Below are 20,862 nucleotides of genomic sequence, written 5' to 3' on the forward strand. Positions count from 1 at the left end.
AGTTAACTATAACTAAACAAGCAAATCTGTTCTAGTGTATGTAGACTATATGTTCTTCTATAGACTATGCCACTATATAAATCCATGGTACCCCTATGCCCTGAATAATACATGTAGTTCTTCTTCAAGTAGATGCAGCAATGTATTTCAAGTAGGTGTGCGTGTGACCAGTGCATCAGAGCCAGAGAACTTTGCCTAGCAGTTTCTGAAGGGGCAGCGCTTGCATCTTGTGGCCACAGCGCCTCCCCTGGCTATATGAGGTGATACTGTCCCCACCCCCCCTCAGTTCCTTCTCACTGCCTGAGGCTGGAGTCAGAGCTCTGTGTGGTTTTCACCTCACAATCCCTTCTCACTGGCTGAGAGTTGTATAGTTGTATAGCTAATATCCTTCTTAGTGTTAGTTTTAGTTAGGACCAGTAATGGACCAGTATATAGGCAGTCTGGCCTAGTAGTCAGAGCAGGAGTCAGGTCTAGTGGGTGAGCAGGCATCTAGGTTGGGGAGCTAAGCCCAGGGTGAGCACCGAGTCAACTGCCAGTTAGCAGAGCCAGGGGTCAAGGAAGAGTCAGAACCAGGAGTTAGAGCTGAGGTCAGATGCCAAATGCCAGCGCCAAGAGTCAAGCCGGAGTCAGGGTCAGAAGTCAGAGGCCGGGATCGGAGCCAGGACTGGTCACTGAGGATTGACAGCGATGCAGAAGGACAGGGGGAGAGGCAAGGATCAAGCACGGAGCAGGAGCGCTATGGGAACAGGAATGAAGGCGGGGGTAAGGCAGGAGCCACAAGGAGAGCAGGAGCAGGGTTGGTTGCAGGAGGCAGGCACAACAGGAAACCACCTTGTTGCTCAGACAAACTTCCTTTTCCTCCTCCTAGCTTAAATAGCATAGTTAGACCAATCGGTGGAGCCAGGTGATCTTCTAGTCAGAGTTCCCATGGGTTGTGCCTTGGCTGGGGCTATAGCCCTAGTAGCTTCTTAGCCCACCTGATTTCAGTAGTGTGCCCCCCTAACCTCCCCTTCCTCCCCCCCCCCGCAAATTGAGTAATAGGCCTACCCTGTCCTTGGTCTTCCTCTTGCTTCTAATGTATTTGTAGAATGTTTTCTTGTTACACTTTGTCTCTAGCTAGTTTAATCTCATTTTGTGCCTTGGCCTTTCTAATTTTGTCCCTACATACGTATTTTATTTGTTTATATTCATCCTTTGTAATTTGATCTAGTTTTCACTTTTTTAGGACTCTTTTGAGTTTCAGATCATTGAACATCTCCTGGTTAAGCCAGGGTGGTCTCTTGCCATACTTCCTATCTTTTCTACACAGTAGGATAGTTTGCTCTTGTGCCCTTAATAATGCCTCTTTGAAAAACTGCCAACTCTCTTGAACTGTTTTTCCCCTTAGACTTGCTTCCCCTGGGAGCTTATCTACCAACTCCCTGAGTTTGCAAAAGTCTGTCTTCTTAAAATCCATTATTGTGCTGTTTTCCCTCCTGCCATTCCTTAAAATCATGAACACTACCATTTCATGATCACTTTCACCCAAGTTGCCTTCCTCTTTCAAATTCTCAACCAGTTCCTCCCTTTTTGTCAAAATCAAATCTAGAACAGTCATTCCCCTAGTAGTTTTCTCCACCTTCTGAAATAAAAAATGGTCTCCAATACATTCTTGTTGGATAATCTGTGCCATACTGTATTATTTTCCCCAACAGATGTCTGAGTAGTTGAAGTCCCCCATCACCACCAAGTCCTGTACTTCGGATGATTTTTTAGTTGTTTAAAAAAAAGTGTCATCCACCTCTTCTTCCAGGTTAGATGGTCTATAGTAGACCCCCTACCATGACATCACCCTGGCTTTTTACCCCTTTTATCCTTACCCAGAGACTTTCAACAGGTCTGTCTCTTATTTCCATCTCCACGTCAGTCGAAATGTATACATTTTTAATAAATAAGGCAACACCTCCTGCCTTTTTTCCCTGCCTGTCCTGTCTGTGCAAGCTATAGCCTTCTATATCAATATTCCAGTCATATGCATTTGTGACGGGTTCGGTCACAGAGACCCCCTTGGGACTGTCACCTGATGTGCTAAATTTACCTCTGAGCCCTTTTTCCCTGCCTTGTTGAGCCTGACACGCTAGCCTGCTGCAACACAGACCCAGGGTCTGGTCCATGCCCCCAAAACTTCAGACTTTAACCAAAAACTGGTCACCTATCTCCAGCACCCAGAAATCCAGTTCCCAATGGGATCCAAACCCCAAATAAATACGTCTTACTCTGCATAAAGCTTATACTGGGCAAACTCATAAATTGTCCACCCTCTATAACACCGATAGAAAGATGTGCACAACTGTTTGCTCCCCTAGGTATTAATCACTTACTCTGGGTCTACTAATAAACAAAAGTGATTTTATTAAGTATAAAAAGTATGATTTAAGTGGTTTCAAGTAATAACAGACAAAACAAAGTAAGTCACCAAGCAAAATAAAGCAAAAACACGCAAGTCTAAGCCTAATATAATACATTAAGAGACAGATTACAGGTAAATCTCACCCTCAGAGATGTTCCAAAAAGCTTCTTTCACTTTATATTTATTTTTGATTACAAATATTTGTACTGTAACCCCCCCCCCAAAAGAAATGGTACTTTTCAGTTCACCTAATACAAGTACTGTAGGGCAATCTCTTTATCATGAAAGTTGAACTTATGAATGTAGAATTATGTACAAAAAAATAACTGCACTCAAAAATAAAAGGAGAAACTTTAGAGCCTACAAGTCCACTCAGTCGTAGTTCTACTTCTTGTTCAGCTAATAGCTCAGACAAATAAGTTTGTTTACATTTATGGGAGATAATGCTGCCTGCTTCGTGTTACAATATCACCTGAAAGTGAAAACAGGCATTCACATGGCACTGTTGTAGCCAGCATTTCTAAATATTTACATGCCAGATGCACTAAAGATTCATCTATCCCTTCATGATTCGACCACCATTCCAGAGGACATACTTCCATGCTGGTGACGGGTACTGCTCAATAATGTTCAAAGCAGTATGGACTGACGTACGTTCATTTTCATCATCTGAGTTGGATGCCACCTACAGAAAGTTGATTTTCTTTTTTGTGCTTTGGGTTCTGTAGTTTCTGCATCAGACTGTTGCTCTTTCAAGACTTCTGAAAGCATGCTTCACACCTTGTCCCTCTCAGATTTTGGAAGGCACTTCAGTTTCTTAAACCTTGGGTTGAGTGCTGTAGCTGTCTTTAGAAATCTCACATTGGTACCTTCTTTGTGTTTTGTCAGATCTGCAGTGAAAGTGTTCTTAAATCGACCAACATGTGCTGGGTCGTCATCCAAGACTGCCATAACACGAAATATATGGCAGAATCTGGGTAAAACAGAGCAGGAGACATGCAATTCTCCCCCAAGGAGTTCAGTCACAAATTTAATTAACACATTATTTTTTTAACAAGCGTCATCAGCATGGAAGCATGTCCTCTGGAATGGTGGCCAAAGCATGAAGGGGCAAAAGCATGTTTAGCATACCTGACATGTAAAAACCTTGTAATGCCGGATACAACAGTGACATACGAACACCTGTTTTCACTTTCAGGTGACATTGTAAATAAGAAGTGGGCAGCATTCTTGCCCGTAAATGTAAACAAACTTGTTTGTCTTAACAATTGGCTGAACAAGAATTAAGACTGAGTGGACTTGTAGGCTCTAAAGTTTTACTTTGTTTTGTTTTTGAGTGCAATTATGTAACAAAAAAAATCTACAATTGTGAGTTGCACTTTCAGGATAAAGATATTGCACTACAGTACTTGTATTAGGTGAATTGAAAAATACTATTTCTTTTATCATTTTCACAGTGCAAATATTTGTAATGAAAAATAATAATATAGAGTGAGCACTATACACCTTGTATTCTGTGTTGTAATTGAAATCAATATATTTGAAAATGTAGAAGAACATCCAAAAACATTTAATAAATTTCAATTGGTATTCTATTGTTTAACAGTGCGATTAAAACTTTGATTAATTGTGATTAATTTTTAATTTTTTTAGTTAATCACATGAGTTAACTCCAATTAATTGACAGCCATAGTATAATTCTATATATCAGGTATATATTTGTCTTAAAACTTTATTGTAGGTAGCATGTGTGGTGGTATGTTTAACCCAGGTTACTAATCATATCCACTCTAAAGGATTATGCATTAGTCAAACTGAAATTTTCCATGTACACTCTAAGCCAGAGAGCAATTTTGTTTTTCAAAAAGCTTTAAGTAACCTTTAAGCACCTTTGAGGACCAAGAAAGTGAGAGAGATACACTTTTGCCATTTATAAAAATCTTTTCCTACCTTTTTTGCCAGATTTATTGCCTCATTGGTTTGGGTAGAAGCTTGAAATTCCAAATAGCAGATGATCATTTTGAGAGGGATTTCATATTACCATAGATGGAGGGAGGAGGTTCTGCATGATGGGGATAATTGATATACTCTTATAAAAACCAAAATTATTTCCCTATATCAGTATATGTAGCTGTGGATTTTATTGCTTGTTTAGAAATACCCATCAAGATGGCACCCCTTTAAGTTTCCTTGAACAAGGATTCCCAGCCTGGAGGTTGCAATCAGGTGTCACAACTAGAGCTAGTCAGAAATTTTCTGACAAAACTTAGTTTAGTCTGAAGATGCTGATTAACTGGAGCAAAATGTTTTGTCGAATCTGTTGTAGATTTGACAAAACTCTAGCTAAAACACAGTGTTCCAGGGTTGACAACCCTGCAGCAGAGAGCCTTTCAGCTCCCGGAGACCCTGGCTCCAGCTGGGTCTCTTGGGGCTAATAGGTTCCCCCTCCACTCCAGGGAGCAGTGCTTCCCTGCCATGTGGATTGCCCCAGAGCAGCAGACTCTTGGAGACAGTCCAAAGATTTCTAGGCTCCCAACTCTGCTGCAGGGCCCTGGAAGTCATGAATGCCCTGGCTCAGGCAGGGAGCCTAGAAGCCCTGAGACCCTCAGCTCTGGCGAGGCGCCCATGTCTGGCAAGATCCCTGTCTTATAGTGGCTGAGTGAAACTGACAAGAAAGTCAATTTAACATATTTTGGTATTTCCAAAATGAAATTTTTTGGGATCTCTGGTTTGCTAGGGTTACCATATTGCAGTCCTGGAAAAAGAGGACACTCCAAGGAGCCCCAACTCCGCCCCTTCCCCGCCCCAATTCCATCCCTTCCCCAAAGTCACCGCCCGACTCCGCCCCTCCCCTGAATGCTCCGCCCCCTGCCCCTCCTCCTCCCCTGCTTCCCGTGAATCAAATGTTCAGAAAACGGAGTGGTCTCGAGTAGTCAAAGACCCTTCTTCCCCATCCCCTCCAGTCTGTGTCTATCCTATTGCTGTCTAACCCCCCCCCCCCAGCTCCTCATCTGATTTCAACTGCCTCCCACTACCGCTCTGGATTCCTTGTCCCAGTTTCCTGGTCCTGTCTCACTCTCCTCTCTCCCCGCCCCCATCCCTCAGATGGGATGTTCGTTCCAGATTGGCAAAATTATAAGGCTTTCCAACATTTCAACACTTCCCATTCTAAATTTTCAGTTGCTTAACTATAGGCTAGTTCTGCCTACAACAAAGCATATTCAGAATTTCTGATTAAAGGGATTATAAGTGTAGCAACCTCCATCATAGCTAGTCACCAAAGATTGAACCCGAGCCATCCAGACTTAAAAGCATGAGCTTCTACTACTTGAGTTCAAGATATAACTCCCTTAGCTGGTAGCTATACAGTTATCCTCTAAAAATCCACCAGAGGAGGGCACAAAACGCATGTTGGACAGTGAATTACAAAAGTGCCAAATATTATTATTAGACCTGCAATACTTTTCACAATGAACATCAGCGGGGGATAAACTGGGAGTTTAAGAATATTTGGGAAACAATTTTAGAATAACATTCAGTGCTGTGGTTTAAAAGAAAAAAAAAACTGCTAAAACTCATAACTTAGCAGCATTCAGTGTTTGGAAAAAAACAACTTCTAGGAGGGATACAAGTTAAGAATGTTGAAACAGGAAAATGTTATGCTTAGTTACCACTTGGGCAAGGTGGTGTGCTATGTAATACTTGCAAGATTTCACTGTAATGTTTTACAATATATAGCAGCGCAATGCTGATTCCATTGATATTGTTGAGCAATTCATGCTGATTTTATTTCAACCCACATCTTAATAGTTTTGAATACTATAGATCACAATTTTCAGCTCAGTTGGTCTGAACATGCAGAGCTTTAAAATTGCTATGCTCTAAATTGTATATTAACTACAATTTTATAAACCTGCATGTCAGAGAACTGTGTGCCACTACTACTAGACAGTGGCATAAGGCAATTCAGTGTGAATCACAGAAATGTAGAACTGGAAGGAACATCAACAGGTCATCTAGTCAAAACCCTGCACTGAGGCAGGACTGAATAATAACAACTAGACCATCCTTGACAGGTGTTTGTCTAACCTCTTAAAAAAACTCCAATGACTGCTATTCCTTAACCTCTCTAGGTAATTTGTCCAGTGCTTAACTATCTTTACAGTTAGGAAGTTTTTCCTAATGTCTAACCTAAATCTCCCTTGCTACAATTTAAGCCCATTGCTTCTTTTTCATGCATGTCCTGAGCGGGACGGGGGTGGGTCCAGGCAGTGGGATTTGGGGGAGGGAGGTTGAGGGAGTCGGTGGGTGTGTGGGGATGGACTGGGGGAAGCAGGGTGCAGGAACTGAGGGGGACATGACTGGGACGGGGGCGGGGTTGAGGGGGATGGGACAGGACTGGGATGGGGGGAGTAGGGTAGGGGCTGAGGGGAGCATGAATGGGACAGGGTAGAGAGAGCTGTGTAGAGTGGGATGGGGTGGAGGAGACAATGGGGCTGGGCTGGGGAGGGTCGGGGGGTTGGGAAGAGGGACAGGGTCTGCAGGGGATGAGACAGAGGGGAGCAGGACTGGAATGGGGGGAAGTTGAGGGGGTGGAACAGCAGGGGGAGTGATGGGGGTGGGATAATAGGGGAGGCTGAAGAAGAGATTTGGGGTAGGGCAAGGCTGAGGGCAGTGGGTTGGGGGGAGCAGGGGGAATGTGGGGGAGGCTGTTTGAACGGGGGCAGGGACTGAGGGCAGTGGGTTCGGGGTAGGAGGTAGAGGGGGGGACTGCGGGGAAGGCTGAGGGAACAGGGTCAGGGTGGGGGCTGAGGGCAGTGGGTCGGGTCTACACTGGCACCTCTCAGCATTGCCGTGCCGGGCGGCAGACCTGCACCAGCGCTACCCTGGCAATGGAAGAGTCCTCAGTTGAAATGCAGACTTCATGACACAGACCCTCCTCATCACTTCAAACCCGGCGCTGCTCTGGTCAGTCGCTAGGCTCTTGTCACTTTCAAACCCATGCAGCGTATCTGGCTCTTTTTCAGTGCTTAGGTTAAGAAAAGCCTCTGCATTTTGTGAGGGCTTCAGCATTCACTTTCCTACTTGACAAACTGTCTGCCTGACACATTGCTCCCAGGGCATTCATCTTTATTCATTATCGGCAGGTCCATCAGATTAAGGAGCAACACAGGGGGAAGCAACACAGTGGTGTCATGGATTTTTAATTTTTCAAACCACTTTGGCCTCAACAGCGATAACAGCAAATCTGGACAGAACAGATGGGTGTCAGGATGGGTTTGGGTATTTTAAGTGAAAATGTTTGGGTCTGAGCAAAGGCTGCAAACTTCCGTTTGGAAACCTCTGCTGATCTTTTGCCCCGGGGCTAACGACAGCCTGGAAGCCGGGACGGATTTCCACATCCATGCAGGGTGAGATGATCGGGGGGGAGAGGAGGGACTGTGGGGGAGGCAGAGGGAACAGGTTCAGGGGGGCTGAGGGCAGTAGATTGAGGGTGGGGGCACGGGGCACTGCGGGAGAGGCTGAGGAAACAGGGTCAGGGTGGGGGCTGAGGGCAGTGGGGCTGAGGGGAGCCCCCGCAGAGGGACCTGCCAGGGGACCGGGTGAGCCCAGCAGTGCTTACCTGGAGCGGCTCCCGGGAAGCATCCAGCAGGCAGGTCCCTCTGGCTCCTTCCTACGGTTGGGTCGGGTCGAGGGGAGGGGGGCAGGGGCGGGCCAGTCTTTCTGCCTGAGTCTACAGGCCCCGCCCCACTGCAGCACACAGGGGAGCGAGACCTCCTCGCTGCCTCTCTGTGTGCCGGGGCAGGGCTGCGCTCTGCAGGCTCCTGCCGGCCGGGCGGCAGGCCCCCGTGGGCTGACACTGCCGCACCAGGAGCTCTCAGCCGGTGGCGCCGGCTTGCTGCAGTTCCCCCAGCACGGCTGCCCTGTCAGCGCTTTTGGGTCTTTAAATAGCCGTCTGGGGAGAATTTGTAAAAGCTAAAAATGTCCAGGATTTCCCCCTGGACGGCTATTTAAAGACCCAAAAGCTGGACACGTCCGGGGAAACCCGGACATATGGTAACCCTAGGTTTGCCAAAAAATATTTGGCAAGTTTTTTGCTTTCATTCCAAATTAGAATGAAAGCAAATGTGGAAATACAGAAACTTATCCTGAACTGAAACTCCCAAGCTTTGACCAGCTCTAGTTGGGACAAAGTGGGAAATGGCAGGGATGTTTCTGACTAGATTCTGGCTGAATGAGCTCCAGGGGGCTCCTGATATGGAAAAAGTCAAGAAACACTGGTCTAGGAGCTATCGTGAACATAGAAGAGTATGTGTATTGAAATACAAAAGCCCAGGATAAAGTCCTTGGCCTCTGATAAAGATTCTTTTGTAAAAATTTTAAAAATTTTAGTCATATGCATAATTGAGCTCTTAATAGTTACTACATTTTAATAAATCTAAACATACAGTCCTGGGGAAAACTACTGGCCTTTTTGAAATCAATGGGAGTGTTCTATTGACTTTAGTAGGGCCAGACTTTCACCCCTAGGTCTTAAAAGATATTCTTTTCATAATTCTGCTGTCACAGTCAAACCGTATAGTGTATCTTTGCTTGATCAGATGGTGATCGCATTTTTTAGCGACAGCAAGTATTCAAGTGTCGACAAGACAAAGGCATAGGTTCCTGCCCAAAGAAGCTTACACTCTAAGCAGAGTATAAAAAATGGATGCACAATGCAGAATGTGTCTCAAAAGATGGTTGTATGATTATGTGCAGTTGTTTTGTAATATAAAGGCTGGGTGACAGTATAACTCCTGATCTGAGATAGCCTTAGTGGGATTCACAGAAGAATTAAGTTTAAAAAAAAAAAAGAAAAAAAGATTTGAATGAGTAGGTGGTGGCTGTCTGGTGCACTGTGTTAGGGAGGGAGTTCCAGGTGTGGGAATGAGAAGGAATGAATGCTTATAGGATAAGAAAGGATATGTTGAAGCATGAACCATTGGTGTAGGACAGAGGGCAGGAGAGGGTGTGTTCATTTGCTTGCTAATTTCTATAATAATTTCTAGAAGGTTACAGTGTTTTCAAATTTGTGATGGAGCCTGTATTTTGGGTACACACTAAAGGGTTTATCTCAGTAAAGAACCCTGATAGGTCCCTACAAAACTAACCTAATGGAGTGAAAGAAGCTAATGTAACTCCAGTCATTCTGTTGTAATAGTTTGTGCTGGTACTAGTGTCATATTTCATTCCTTATTCAAGAGAATGCATACGTCTGTTCACCAACAAAGTGTTTATTTGGGGGAGAGAATTTTATCAGTATGTAATATCTAAATACCCATCTGTTAACAGATAGCTAAAAGTTGGTTAGAACACAAAGTATGGCGACATTTCGAACCTTATACTGTCCAATGAAATCCTGCATTCTAAATGGGATCTGGCTGTAGTCTGTTACCTAACAAAGATGAAATGATGAGTATTGTGTGCTGCAATGTCATTCACTGAAAAATGTATCAAATTAATAAAAATTGTATTGTGGACTCAGCAAAGCATTTTTGAAGAATTTCTTTTCCCCATTTCCCTCAATATTCCAAAAGATTCCAAGTTTATTTCAGAGATCAAATTCTTTAACTGACTTCATTGGGCTAAAGTGTCAACCTACTGGCTTCAGTGGGACTATTCATGTAACTGCTTACCAGTGTGAGTAAGTAGCTGACTGTGTGGCCCAAGATAACGAAATCTGCATTTCAGAGGATTTGTAATCTTAAGTAAAGCCTTAAATTTTTCACTCACTACAGAGTAGTGAAATTTTGATGCTTGTCCAAACTATAATAGCTACAGTAAGGGATAGATTTTTTTTTTTGTTTTTGTTTCGCAGAAGGGAATTTAAATATTTGGTTGAATAAATCATAATTTTAGAAACAATTCTTAGATCTTAATTTGTCTGATCATTTGGTTTTAGTCTCCAGAGACATCTGAATTATATCAACCACCATTTTAAATAGTTCAGTGACCTGTAAATTAAACTTTAATTAAATAAACTACTGTGTTCTTTAAAATGTATATACAGTACTTCTCTGGACATTGTCACTATAATCCCACCTTTTTATTTAGTATGAGCAGAGATGAATATTTAGTTGAAAATGGGACTTGAAAAATCAACTTGCTGAGGGTGAGTTGGCAATTTTCCTGGCCGAGTGCCATTATCTTCTGGAGAACCAAAGCCTTAATTTTTTTAAAAAGCCAATCACTACATTACAGACAAGTGGTACCCGCTTAAACTTTCCACATCTGTGGCAACTATGTAGCATTCTTTAGGTGAAATACTCTACTCTCAACCCCTCTGCCCCTCAAAAATCCATCAATTGTGTACTTTCCTTCCAATAAATACACCAATTTCTTCCTGTTCCCCATCTCCCAAATCATCTGCTGGGAATGTTAATGAAATTATTCTTTGGGATGCACTTTAAGCTTACTTGATTCATTGTTCTGTATAAAACTGTGTGGGGGGGGGATCTTTAAGTGTATCTCCCACTTCTCCCTTAATGTCGTTATGCAGAGGTGGAGCCCAACTGTGTATGCCTTTCAGTCTTTGCAGTCAGCTGGCATTAGTTTGATTTTAAAGATATATCTTCACAGGGAAAAGGATTAGAGATTGATCTATTACTTCTTTTAACAAGGGGCTTGACAGGCCTGATCCAGCTTATTAACGTTGTTTCCACAAGAGAAGATGACAAACCTTTCAGATACAAGCCTTATATAAAGATATTTTACAATAGAACTAGGGAAGAAAGTGGAGTCCTTTCAGCCGAGAACAATATTTGGAAGCAGGACTAAAGCAAACACTTTTGAAACTTGGATGAGAGCATTCCTGTGCTGCAAGCTAAGAACTAATTTTAGCTTGATGGGTCAGATAATAGATGCTGCTAGTTGACAGTTCAGCATAATTAGATCAGGTGCATGACACCTGAAACCAAACTTTCTTCTTTATTTACATATGCTTTGCCAAGTCATTATGATAAACATGCTTCATTTCAGCATGTTGATTCCTATTCATGACAATCTGATGTATTGCTGTATTAGCTGGGTAAAACTTGCTTGGTTCTTGGTGATACTACAGCTTGAATGTTGATGAGGACAATGCTGCATGCTTCAGCTTATTCACAAGTTAGTTGTATATGAATTCATTGTATAAAAGCTATTATTAAAGGATGGCTGTTTTCCTTTTTTTCCCCTGGATGTTAATTTGATCTGTGAGTTCCAGAGTGCCAATTGAAAGGTTCTGAGTTACTAGCAACTTCAGCTATATTAGATTATTAGCTGTGTCTGTAACAACTTGAAAATAAGTTAGTTTTATTTCAGTTAACGTACAAAACCAATCTCCTTCCCAACATGCAGTAATGCTCAGTGTAATCTATTGTCTTCAGTTGGGTTAACGTATTAGGGGTAGTCTGCAGAGGACTGAGCCACTTTCTCATTGAAAAATAATCTAGAGTGTCAGACTCTGTCATATGTACTTTTTCCATGACTTTCTTCAGTCACACTAGCAACATTAGTACAGCTGTTGCTGGCGCGATTTGCCCATGAAGGTGCTAATTCCTTAGTGGTAAAATGGCAAACGGAATGACTTTTGCTGGACAAGGAGCATGATTTTCTGCCTGTGGGTGACTGTAACTGAAGTCTCAGGGACAGTCCTAATTGCAATCTGATAAATCACGGTAAATTAATATTTGCTGGTGTATTGTCATTGACAGATGCTGCTGCTACTCTTCACTTAGCAGTCCCTTCGGATTTCCTATTATCCTTTTTATATTGCTACTGAATACTCTCTTGTTAATGAAGAGCAAACTAGTTTGGGGCAATGGAGGTGGGCAGGATGGGTTGTGAGATGCTGGGTGTTGCTGTTAAATCATCATAGGGCTCCTGTCACTCATAAATCTAGAGCTTTAGGTTTAGCCACTGCTGTCTGAGGACCTCTTTTGATATGGGAGATCAAAATGAAACTTGTAGTGTAAGAGCTTGGTTAGTCATAATGACTTTGTTTTAACTTGATCATCCTCATGATGATCAGGCACAGGAAGGAAATTTTACTGTATGTAAAACATCTATCACGGTTGTCAACATCTAGGGTGATAAGACGTCCCAATACTAGAGGCTTTATCTTTATATAGGACCCTATTACCACCACCCCTCCTCCACTCTATCCCAATTTTTCTGGTCCACCCTGTCAACATCACCCACTCTCCCCAGATCTATTTTTTGCCCTCTTTCCTCTTCCCAACAAAGCAGAGGAAACATTTACAAGTAAGAGAACACTAATTAAAATGTTGGGCAGTTGAGACAACCTTATCATTTTACCAGCATTTCATGAAGATTATCCCTCCAAAAGATTTACCTAACGTTCCTTCCCTTTTCAGAGTTCTCTGTTGTGTATCTGAACTGGACTTACCAAATGGGTAAAATGTAGCCTCCAAAAAATGAGCGACAGCAAGTAGAATCAAACTTCTGACCTGCAGTCCTTTTCCCTGTCCTGTTCCCCTCCTGATATGATGCAAGTTTCATTTCCACTAAGTATTAGATAACAGTGGTGGACTAAAGGAACTATCCTAAGAAAAATAGTATTTATTACCTTTGAAACAAAATAGTGGATAGGTCTAATTAAAATGAGAGAGAGAGAGAGACACAGAGAGAGAGCACACGTGCAGGAATAAGAAAAACATTTCAGAAGCTGTCCAAGAAACTGTCAGTCTTCTACTGGAGGAGGACCTGGGATATCATTGGGTAACAGCAGGCTACTCAAAAGTCATCATATGTAATGAGTTTCTTTTGATAGCAACCAAGGCCAAAAACCACGGATTTAAAAATGAACTGCTCCATATCCCATTACCAATTCCCTAGGCCATCTGGTTCCCCGGATTACAGTTTACATGAAATATATTCACTGTACAGTATCTTCTTACAACTCTGAAATTAGTGTTATTTATCATCTAGTTTAACATAAAATCCTTCCTCTGTAGTAATCAGAAGTACTGAAGTGAAGCAGTTATTGCAAGTGAGCTCATTTAAAGTATATTGCTGTTTGCCCTGACCCTCTATAGATCAGCTGTTAATCCATCTGTGCAGCAAACTGTTAATTGCTGGAAAGTGAAAAATTCTAGTATGATGGAAGCAAGAAACTTTCTTACTGAAGTCAGAGTGAAGCTTGCAAGTTTGCAAGCACTAGACTTTTAGTTGACTGTAAATATTTTCCCAGAGTTAGTAAAAATATTAAACAAGCAAATGCACTTCAAAAGTGTGGTGGTTCTTGTTCTTTCTGTACATGTACACTAGGTAAGGTTAACCTCTTAATATGTGGTGATTATGGTGGGGTGAGAGGGAGAGACTTTCCGGCTGTATAGGAAGATCATAGGGTCAATTTAAAGAAATTATAAGGGTATTCAGAGAATGCAGAATTTATTTATTTATATATTTATTTATTTTAGCCAGTAATGCAGATAAACAGCATAGGAAGAGGACGCTGCAGCATGAGAAGTGCTAGTTAGCAATTTTTGTTTGCGGTGTATATGAGGCTGATAGGGAAATACTGAAGTGGTTTAGATTGTATTGCCATCCACAGAGCTAGGTAACATTGTTTTCAGCAAATAGTATATTTGCTATATTTATATGTGCGACAGGGGTTGGATCACTTGATGATTATCTGTTCTGTTCATTCCCTCTGGGGCACCTGGCATTGGCCACTGTTGGAAGACAGGATACTGGGCTACATGGACCTGTAGTACTCTGACCCAGTATGGCCAATCTTATGTTGTTATTTTTTTAAAAAAAAGCAAAAAAGGGTGAAAGCCATCTGAAAATGAAACAAAATGAAAATTCATAAAATTTTGTTTTGGATAACACAACACCCTGGAAATTAAACAAAATCCCTGTACATTTAGTTTTGCTTTGGTTTTTTCGCTTTGGATGTTTTTTGAAACCGAAATCATTTTTCCCCTCATTCGTTTGAGTGAGTAACTGAAGAAAATCAGTTTTGGTTTTAAATTAATTTTTTTCTCGATTTTTTGGTTTGGTCCTCAAACATTCCAACATTTTGTATCTCAGCTTTTATCTAACGGTAGAATACTGGAATTTGCTTAAGTAATACAGAATGTTCTTAAAAGATTGAAACAACAATGTCATGTTAATAACATACCATGTTGAAAAGCTGTATTTCATACATTAATGAGACTTCACCTATACATTTTTATTTCAGTTGGAAATGGAAAAGTCTCAGTTACAGATGCTTGAGCTGGAGCATAAGAAGTTGTCTGCTCGCCTTGAAGAAGAACGTGGCAAGAATAAACATGTAGTATTGATGCTAGTGAAAGAATGTAAACAGTTGTCTGGCAAAATTATAGAGGAAGCCCAGAAACTGGAAGAAATAATGTCAAAATTTGAAGAAGAAAAAAAAAAGGCTAATGAATTGGAGGAATCTCTTGCAGCTGAGAAACAAAGGAGTACACAAATGGAAGCTCAAATGGAAAAACAGCTCTCTGAGTTTGACACAGAAAGGGAGCAGCTGCGTGCCAAACTTAACAGAGAGGAAGCACATACTAGTGACCTCAAAGAAGAGAGAGATAAAATGAGAAAAATGATTGAGCAGTTAAAAAAGGAAAATGACAGTAAACCAAACCTTTCTCTCACTTGTAGAAATAAAGATAAGGGTTTTGTTTCAGTATCTGTTGGAACAGAAGTCCCAGCTTCAAGAACTATTGCCTGTCAGACAGATATAATGCCGACGGACATTAGCACTGAAAATGTTAGGAAGTTGCCTTTGACTGTGCCTGTAAAGCCTTCAGCAGTGAACTCTCTGGTTGCTGGCAGCACAAAAACGAATGTATCCACCAATGCAGCATTTGTGAAACCAGTCATTGATAGGCACTCTTCCTGTAGTGAACTGATTGTCCCATCCACAACTCCTATTCTGACTCCAAGTCAAAACAGAATTGAGGAAAATGGACCAAGTACTGGCTCATCACCAGATTTTACAAATAGCACTTCCCCCTTTCCAAGCAATGCTGCCCTCTCCGTTTCTCCAGCATCAAGTATTGCATCTCAGAATCACTCATTAGCTTCGTCTATGCACAGTTTACAGTCACAGTCTGCCAACACTACTGTGCATCCCGGCCTAAATCCTCGAGTCCAAGCAGCTAGATTTAGATTTCAAGCTAATGCTAATGATCAAGACCAAAATGGAAACACTACCCAAAGCCCTCCATCAAGGGATGTCTCTCCCACTAGTCGTGACAACCTAGTTGCCAAACAGCTAGCTCGGAATACTGTCACCCAAGTCCTTTCAAGATTTACAAGTCCTCAAGGTGGTGCTACTTTGCGGCCTGGAATGTCACATTCAGTGGAAGTTGGCACCTATCCCCCAGTTGGTAGAACGGGTTTAAAGACTCCCAATGTATCAAGAATTGACAGAGGAAATCCTCCACCTATTCCTCCAAAAAAGCCAGGGCTTTCACAAACTCCTTCTCCACCACACCCACAGCTTAAAGTTATTATGGATAGTAGTCGATCCTCTAATATAGGTGTAAAATTTGACAGCAAAACCATGATTTCACCTCCTTCCAGTTCACCACAAGGAATCAGGGTAATAAATGAGGAAATTATTTCTAAGTCCTCACCTCAGCTGCCACCAAAACCTACTATAGATATATCTATGGCATCTGCAGGCTGTGCCATACCAGCCATGGCCACATCTCAGGTGGGTGCCTGGCCTTCCCAATCCCCTGGACTGAACCAACCTGCATGTTCAGAAAGTTCCTTTGTCATTCCCACCACCATTGCCTGTAGCTCCTTCATAAACCCTATTAGTGCTTCATCCTGTAGACCATGTGATTCAGACAGCCTACTGGCAACAGCATCAGGTAAAGGGATTGATATACTTCAAACTATCTCCCTCTAAGAATGTTCTGTCTTTTTCTCTGGCTCTGTCATTTGCTTTATTTATCTTTTACAGCTTTTTCTCTAAACTGATTTATCTTTTTTTTTAAGTGGAAATTTACATGTATATTATTTTTTCCAAGTTTCAGGGGTATGGGAATTTATCTTGCTTCATAATTTTTTCGTTTTTAACAATTATCATAAGTCAGTTTCCTTTTAGGAAGCCTTCATTTTAGTGAAGCCTTCATCCTTAATAAGGGAATGAAAATTGATGTTTTGAGCAGATTGGCCATTCTGAGCAGATGTTCGGAGAAGATTCTGGAATAATGACATACTCCAGAAAAGGGAGATTCCTTAATAATACTTTTGGCCTTCTGTAAGCGTGAGGATATTAGAGCTCTACAAACATTAATTAATTTTGAGAATTGCCTATGTATAGTTTCTCTGATGGTATGTGTTCCTCCAATGCCATTGAGTTTTCTGAACCTTTTAGAAAACAGTGCCTATCTGGAGCCATTCAATCCCCTTCTCATGACACCAAATAATTTTATAACGGTTTATAAAAGAGCAGTGCAATCCTAACCACCTTTCTTCACACCTGGAGAAATTCACATTTAAGCAGTATGTTTGGTGTCCTCTTGTATTTCTGGAGTGTGTGATGCATGCACCTGCTGTTTAATTTCTCTGAGAAAGAGGCTCACTCCCTACCTCACTAACCAATGGTTAGCATGGAGGATGTTTACATTTTAGCAGCTCCATATTTTCCTCATGATAAAGGCCTTATGAATCAGGGCACTGATCCACCTTTGGATCAACTGCTGAATCTGTCATCATCTTTGTTTCCAAATATTCCCTTGTTGGAAAAGGTCAGCATAAGAATAGCAAGTATTAGCCCCTTTCTAGGCCATGACTGCACAGGGAGAGAGGACCTCTCCAAAAAGAAGTCAGTCACACCTATAAATCGAGGGTAGTCGATAGGCAAACCGCAGGCCAAATCTGGACCACCGGATGCTTTTGAAAGGACCCTGAAATCTTTTTATTTACTACTTCTTCTTATTATTATTATCATCATCATTATTATTTTTCATTATTTTTTCTGGAGTCTGGACCTTGACTATACCTTGACCAAGAAATTTGGACCTTGACAAAAAAATTGACCCTCCCTGCAGTAGGCACAGGAACTTTCATTAGCAGTGATGAGCATTTGGATGGTTCAGAGGTTTTGGTGCGGTCAGTCTCAGTCCTAAAAACTCCCCCAGCCCTTTCTTAGACTCCATACTGTAGAGACTTGAGTTTTTATTTGATAAGACAAAATCGCTAAGGAAATTAACTACAATCTATGTAGTTTTTACAGTGTCTGTAGGACAGAAACCATCTCTATATAAATTCTATCAGCTCTATATATGGAGAGCTGTTTTACATGTTAAGTAGGTGACGGTACATAAGGCTCTCCGGATCACTATTGTGACTAAGGCAGTTTTGATGGCATACCTTCATAATGCATAGAAATCTGTCAGCCTGCTACCTGGCATTCTTAACCTGTGTTTCGAGAGCACTTTTCAGTCAATGTGGCATCTAGATATGATCATTGCTTTGTTGTATTGCTTGTCAAACTCCTATATGTGGGAATATACAGAGGTAATTCTCAAAGAAGAAAGGTTATTCATCACAAACCATTCGTGTCCTTTTCCCCTTGTAATTCAAATTCTATAGTTTAGGACTTTGAGGTTTAGTGGAGGGAGCTGAAGGAGTTTGGACCATTTGCTCTAAATGTTTGGTATGGTCAGAGGGCTCTTGTGGGACTGTAACTGGGACTGCTTTCTACAAGATTTCTAAAGCTCAGTGGCAATGGAAACATATTCCATAAATCGGAATGCGCAGAGGTAGGTAAATACTAATAACTCTAATTTATAGACCTAGAAACTGAGTCAGAGAGAAGATAAGTGACTTGCCTGTGATCCCCCAGCAACACAGTGCAGTGACAGAATTTGTCAAAGCCCCTTGCTTTAAACTTTTAAACTTCCCCTTGTGTGTGTTTGTGTTCCTTAAATGCGGGACTTGGTAAGGAACTTAATCTACCTTCATGTATTTTTGGCATATGCTATAAGAGAACTAAACCTTTATGTGCAGGGTGGTGTACAAACATGAAAGATATGGTCCCTGCCTTGAAATAGCTTATGCTTAGTAAAGGCAAAACAGACAGATGGTGATTAGTTTGGTACATGGGGATAGATTTAAATAACACCTTTTTTATTTACAATATATGGTTAGTAACCACCTGACAGTCTCGTTGTAAACCCCTTCCCCTTATTTACCATCTTTGTTTATTTTGCCTTTTTAGAGGTTGAACTCTTGGAGGCAAAGATTGTTTTCTAGTGTTTGTACAGCACCTATCATGTTATAGGCACTACTGGAAACAAACAATAGTATTTAGGTTTCCAAACTCTCTGAATTGCTAGAGATTCAGTTATTAAAAGTAATATTCAACTTAATTTAAACCTTATTTGTTTAATCTTTGCACAGAGTGTTTAGTATTTTTATTTTGCATCAACAAGGGCTGACTCATTTAAAAATCAGTGTGCTGAAATGTTGTTTGTATTTTATTGTACAGTAAGTGCTGGTGAAAATCAGTCAGAATTTGTTATAAGTGTTCAAAAACATAGTAAGCGGATTGATTAATATATTTCAAAGACTTTTAGAGTCAGGTTGAAATTTGATGTTTATTGGCAGGTCAGTAAATCCATGACTTCATTTCCTTTTAATGTGAAGTCAGGAGGAGTGGAAGAAAGCCTATTCACTGAATTTTTTTCTTTCATTAATGGCAAATCAGTCGCCTGGTTAGGTCAGTTTCTTTCTTAAAGCAATGCTGCACTGTAAACATTGGAATATTATCACTTTCTGTGATGGAAAAATGTTGGTTCTAAAAAAGAACAAAAACTGTGATATAGAATAAAAGGAGATTACAAGTTGCATCAGTAATATGTTCTTTTGTATCAAGATGACAATATCTACAGCTTTAAATACAGCTGAAACCCCCCCACACCTTTTGTCATGTATGTTGAACAAGGTGTATATGAAAAAGTGAAAATATACTCTTAGTGTTTCTTGTTTGTTTTGATTCCTAAATATCCATGGATTTGACTTCCTAGAGAAATAAGTGTTTAAAACTGAAATGATTATAGTCAATTGGATTTCCATACCCCTGGGATTTCTTCTTTCTTTTTCTTCTTGGTTTTGCATCACTCTTCAATCGGAGTATGTATTTATTCAGTTCATTCCAATATTGATTGATTTTTCCTTTGTATGTGATTGGCTTGGAAGGTAAATAGGATGTGAGGAGAGATTGATCTGGGCTTTGAAATTAACCATCTCCACATTCTGAAGCTGATGCCAGAAGCTGTTTTTCTATCCCTCTGCCCTTCATTACGTAGTATGTCCTGCAAGCTGTCACAGATGCTTCACTTTTGCATATGAAACCGTATACCTTACTGATATTTCCTAACCTTATTATACAGTATCCTGGATGAATACAAATCTGTTATGCTGCTTCGCAATGATAACAGAAGTTAAAATATGCATTTATGTGATTACTTCGTTTGTGTGTCTTATGCAGTAGAAGCTTTTCATCCATTCTTAATCTAGCACAATGCGTTTCATCACTGGAATGCAACAGTATATTTGCCCTCGCGAAAAGCTGAAAATGAGAATAAAGGTACCAGATGTCCATTTACAGTAATGCACAATAAGCATTCTTTCTCTGATATTCTTATTAATGATGTTGAAAAATCTTGTGCGACTTTTCAACAAAAGCAGAAACCTCAGAAATGTTGTTAATGTTTCAAAATGGCATAGTGAACCTTATGTTTTCAGTAAAGTGTTAAGCCCCCTACTCACCCTACCTCCCAGTGTCCAAAAATCATTCCATCACAAACAAGACTAATTCCTAAAAGGGAAAAGCAAGTTCAGGCAAACAGGATTAACATTTAAGGAGATGCTGACACACTAGATATATCCACAGGAAGCAGTATCAAAAACACAGGGAAATACAATAAAGTCAATTAATACCTTTGGTTAGTTCAAACAAAATTTCTACCTACACTAACAGTTCAGGCTTACAAGATGATACAAGGCAGAAACAATGGAAAGAAAAACAGCTTTCATAATTGTATTTTATTTTTCTTTCCATTATTCCTCAGTCACTTTTGTACCTTGTAAGAATAAATGTTCACAAACATCTGAACTCTACTTTATATGTATAGTATTTCTGACTTCTCAAAAGGTGAAGTTTGGCTTATATTTTTCTTAGTAAAGCAAAAATAGTTCTAGAGGATTTTTCTGTAATCTAAAAAGCCACAAGGTATAGAATTTATGAGAAGTAATTTAAATTGTATAAATCTTATTTTGTAAACCTCTAGATTTTCTTTCGTAGCCCGCTTTAAAAATAAGAGTAAAACTATTGATATATCTTCATACAACTTCAAAGTTGGCCTTCAATTTGAAGTAGTATACCATGTAACTTTAAATGATTGATATGGCTGCTGATATATATGGTAGTGTTTTTTTATAGT

The 20,862-nt window shown here is 40.7% G+C and overlaps 1 protein-coding gene across 1 annotated transcript in view; it reads left to right on the forward strand.

Annotated features, from left to right (window-relative positions):
* Nucleotides 1-20,862, forward strand: part of CTTNBP2 (cortactin binding protein 2) — a 193,730-nt gene that overhangs the window by 60,719 nt on the left and 112,149 nt on the right. The window contains 1 exon segment of the mRNA XM_054023582.1: nucleotides 14,619-16,278. Within this exon segment, the coding sequence (XP_053879557.1) occupies nucleotides 14,619-16,278 (1,660 nt within the window).

This window comes from Malaclemys terrapin, chromosome 1 (assembly GCF_027887155.1).
Source record: "Malaclemys terrapin pileata isolate rMalTer1 chromosome 1, rMalTer1.hap1, whole genome shotgun sequence".
Classification (NCBI taxonomy): Eukaryota; Metazoa; Chordata; order Testudines; family Emydidae; genus Malaclemys; species Malaclemys terrapin.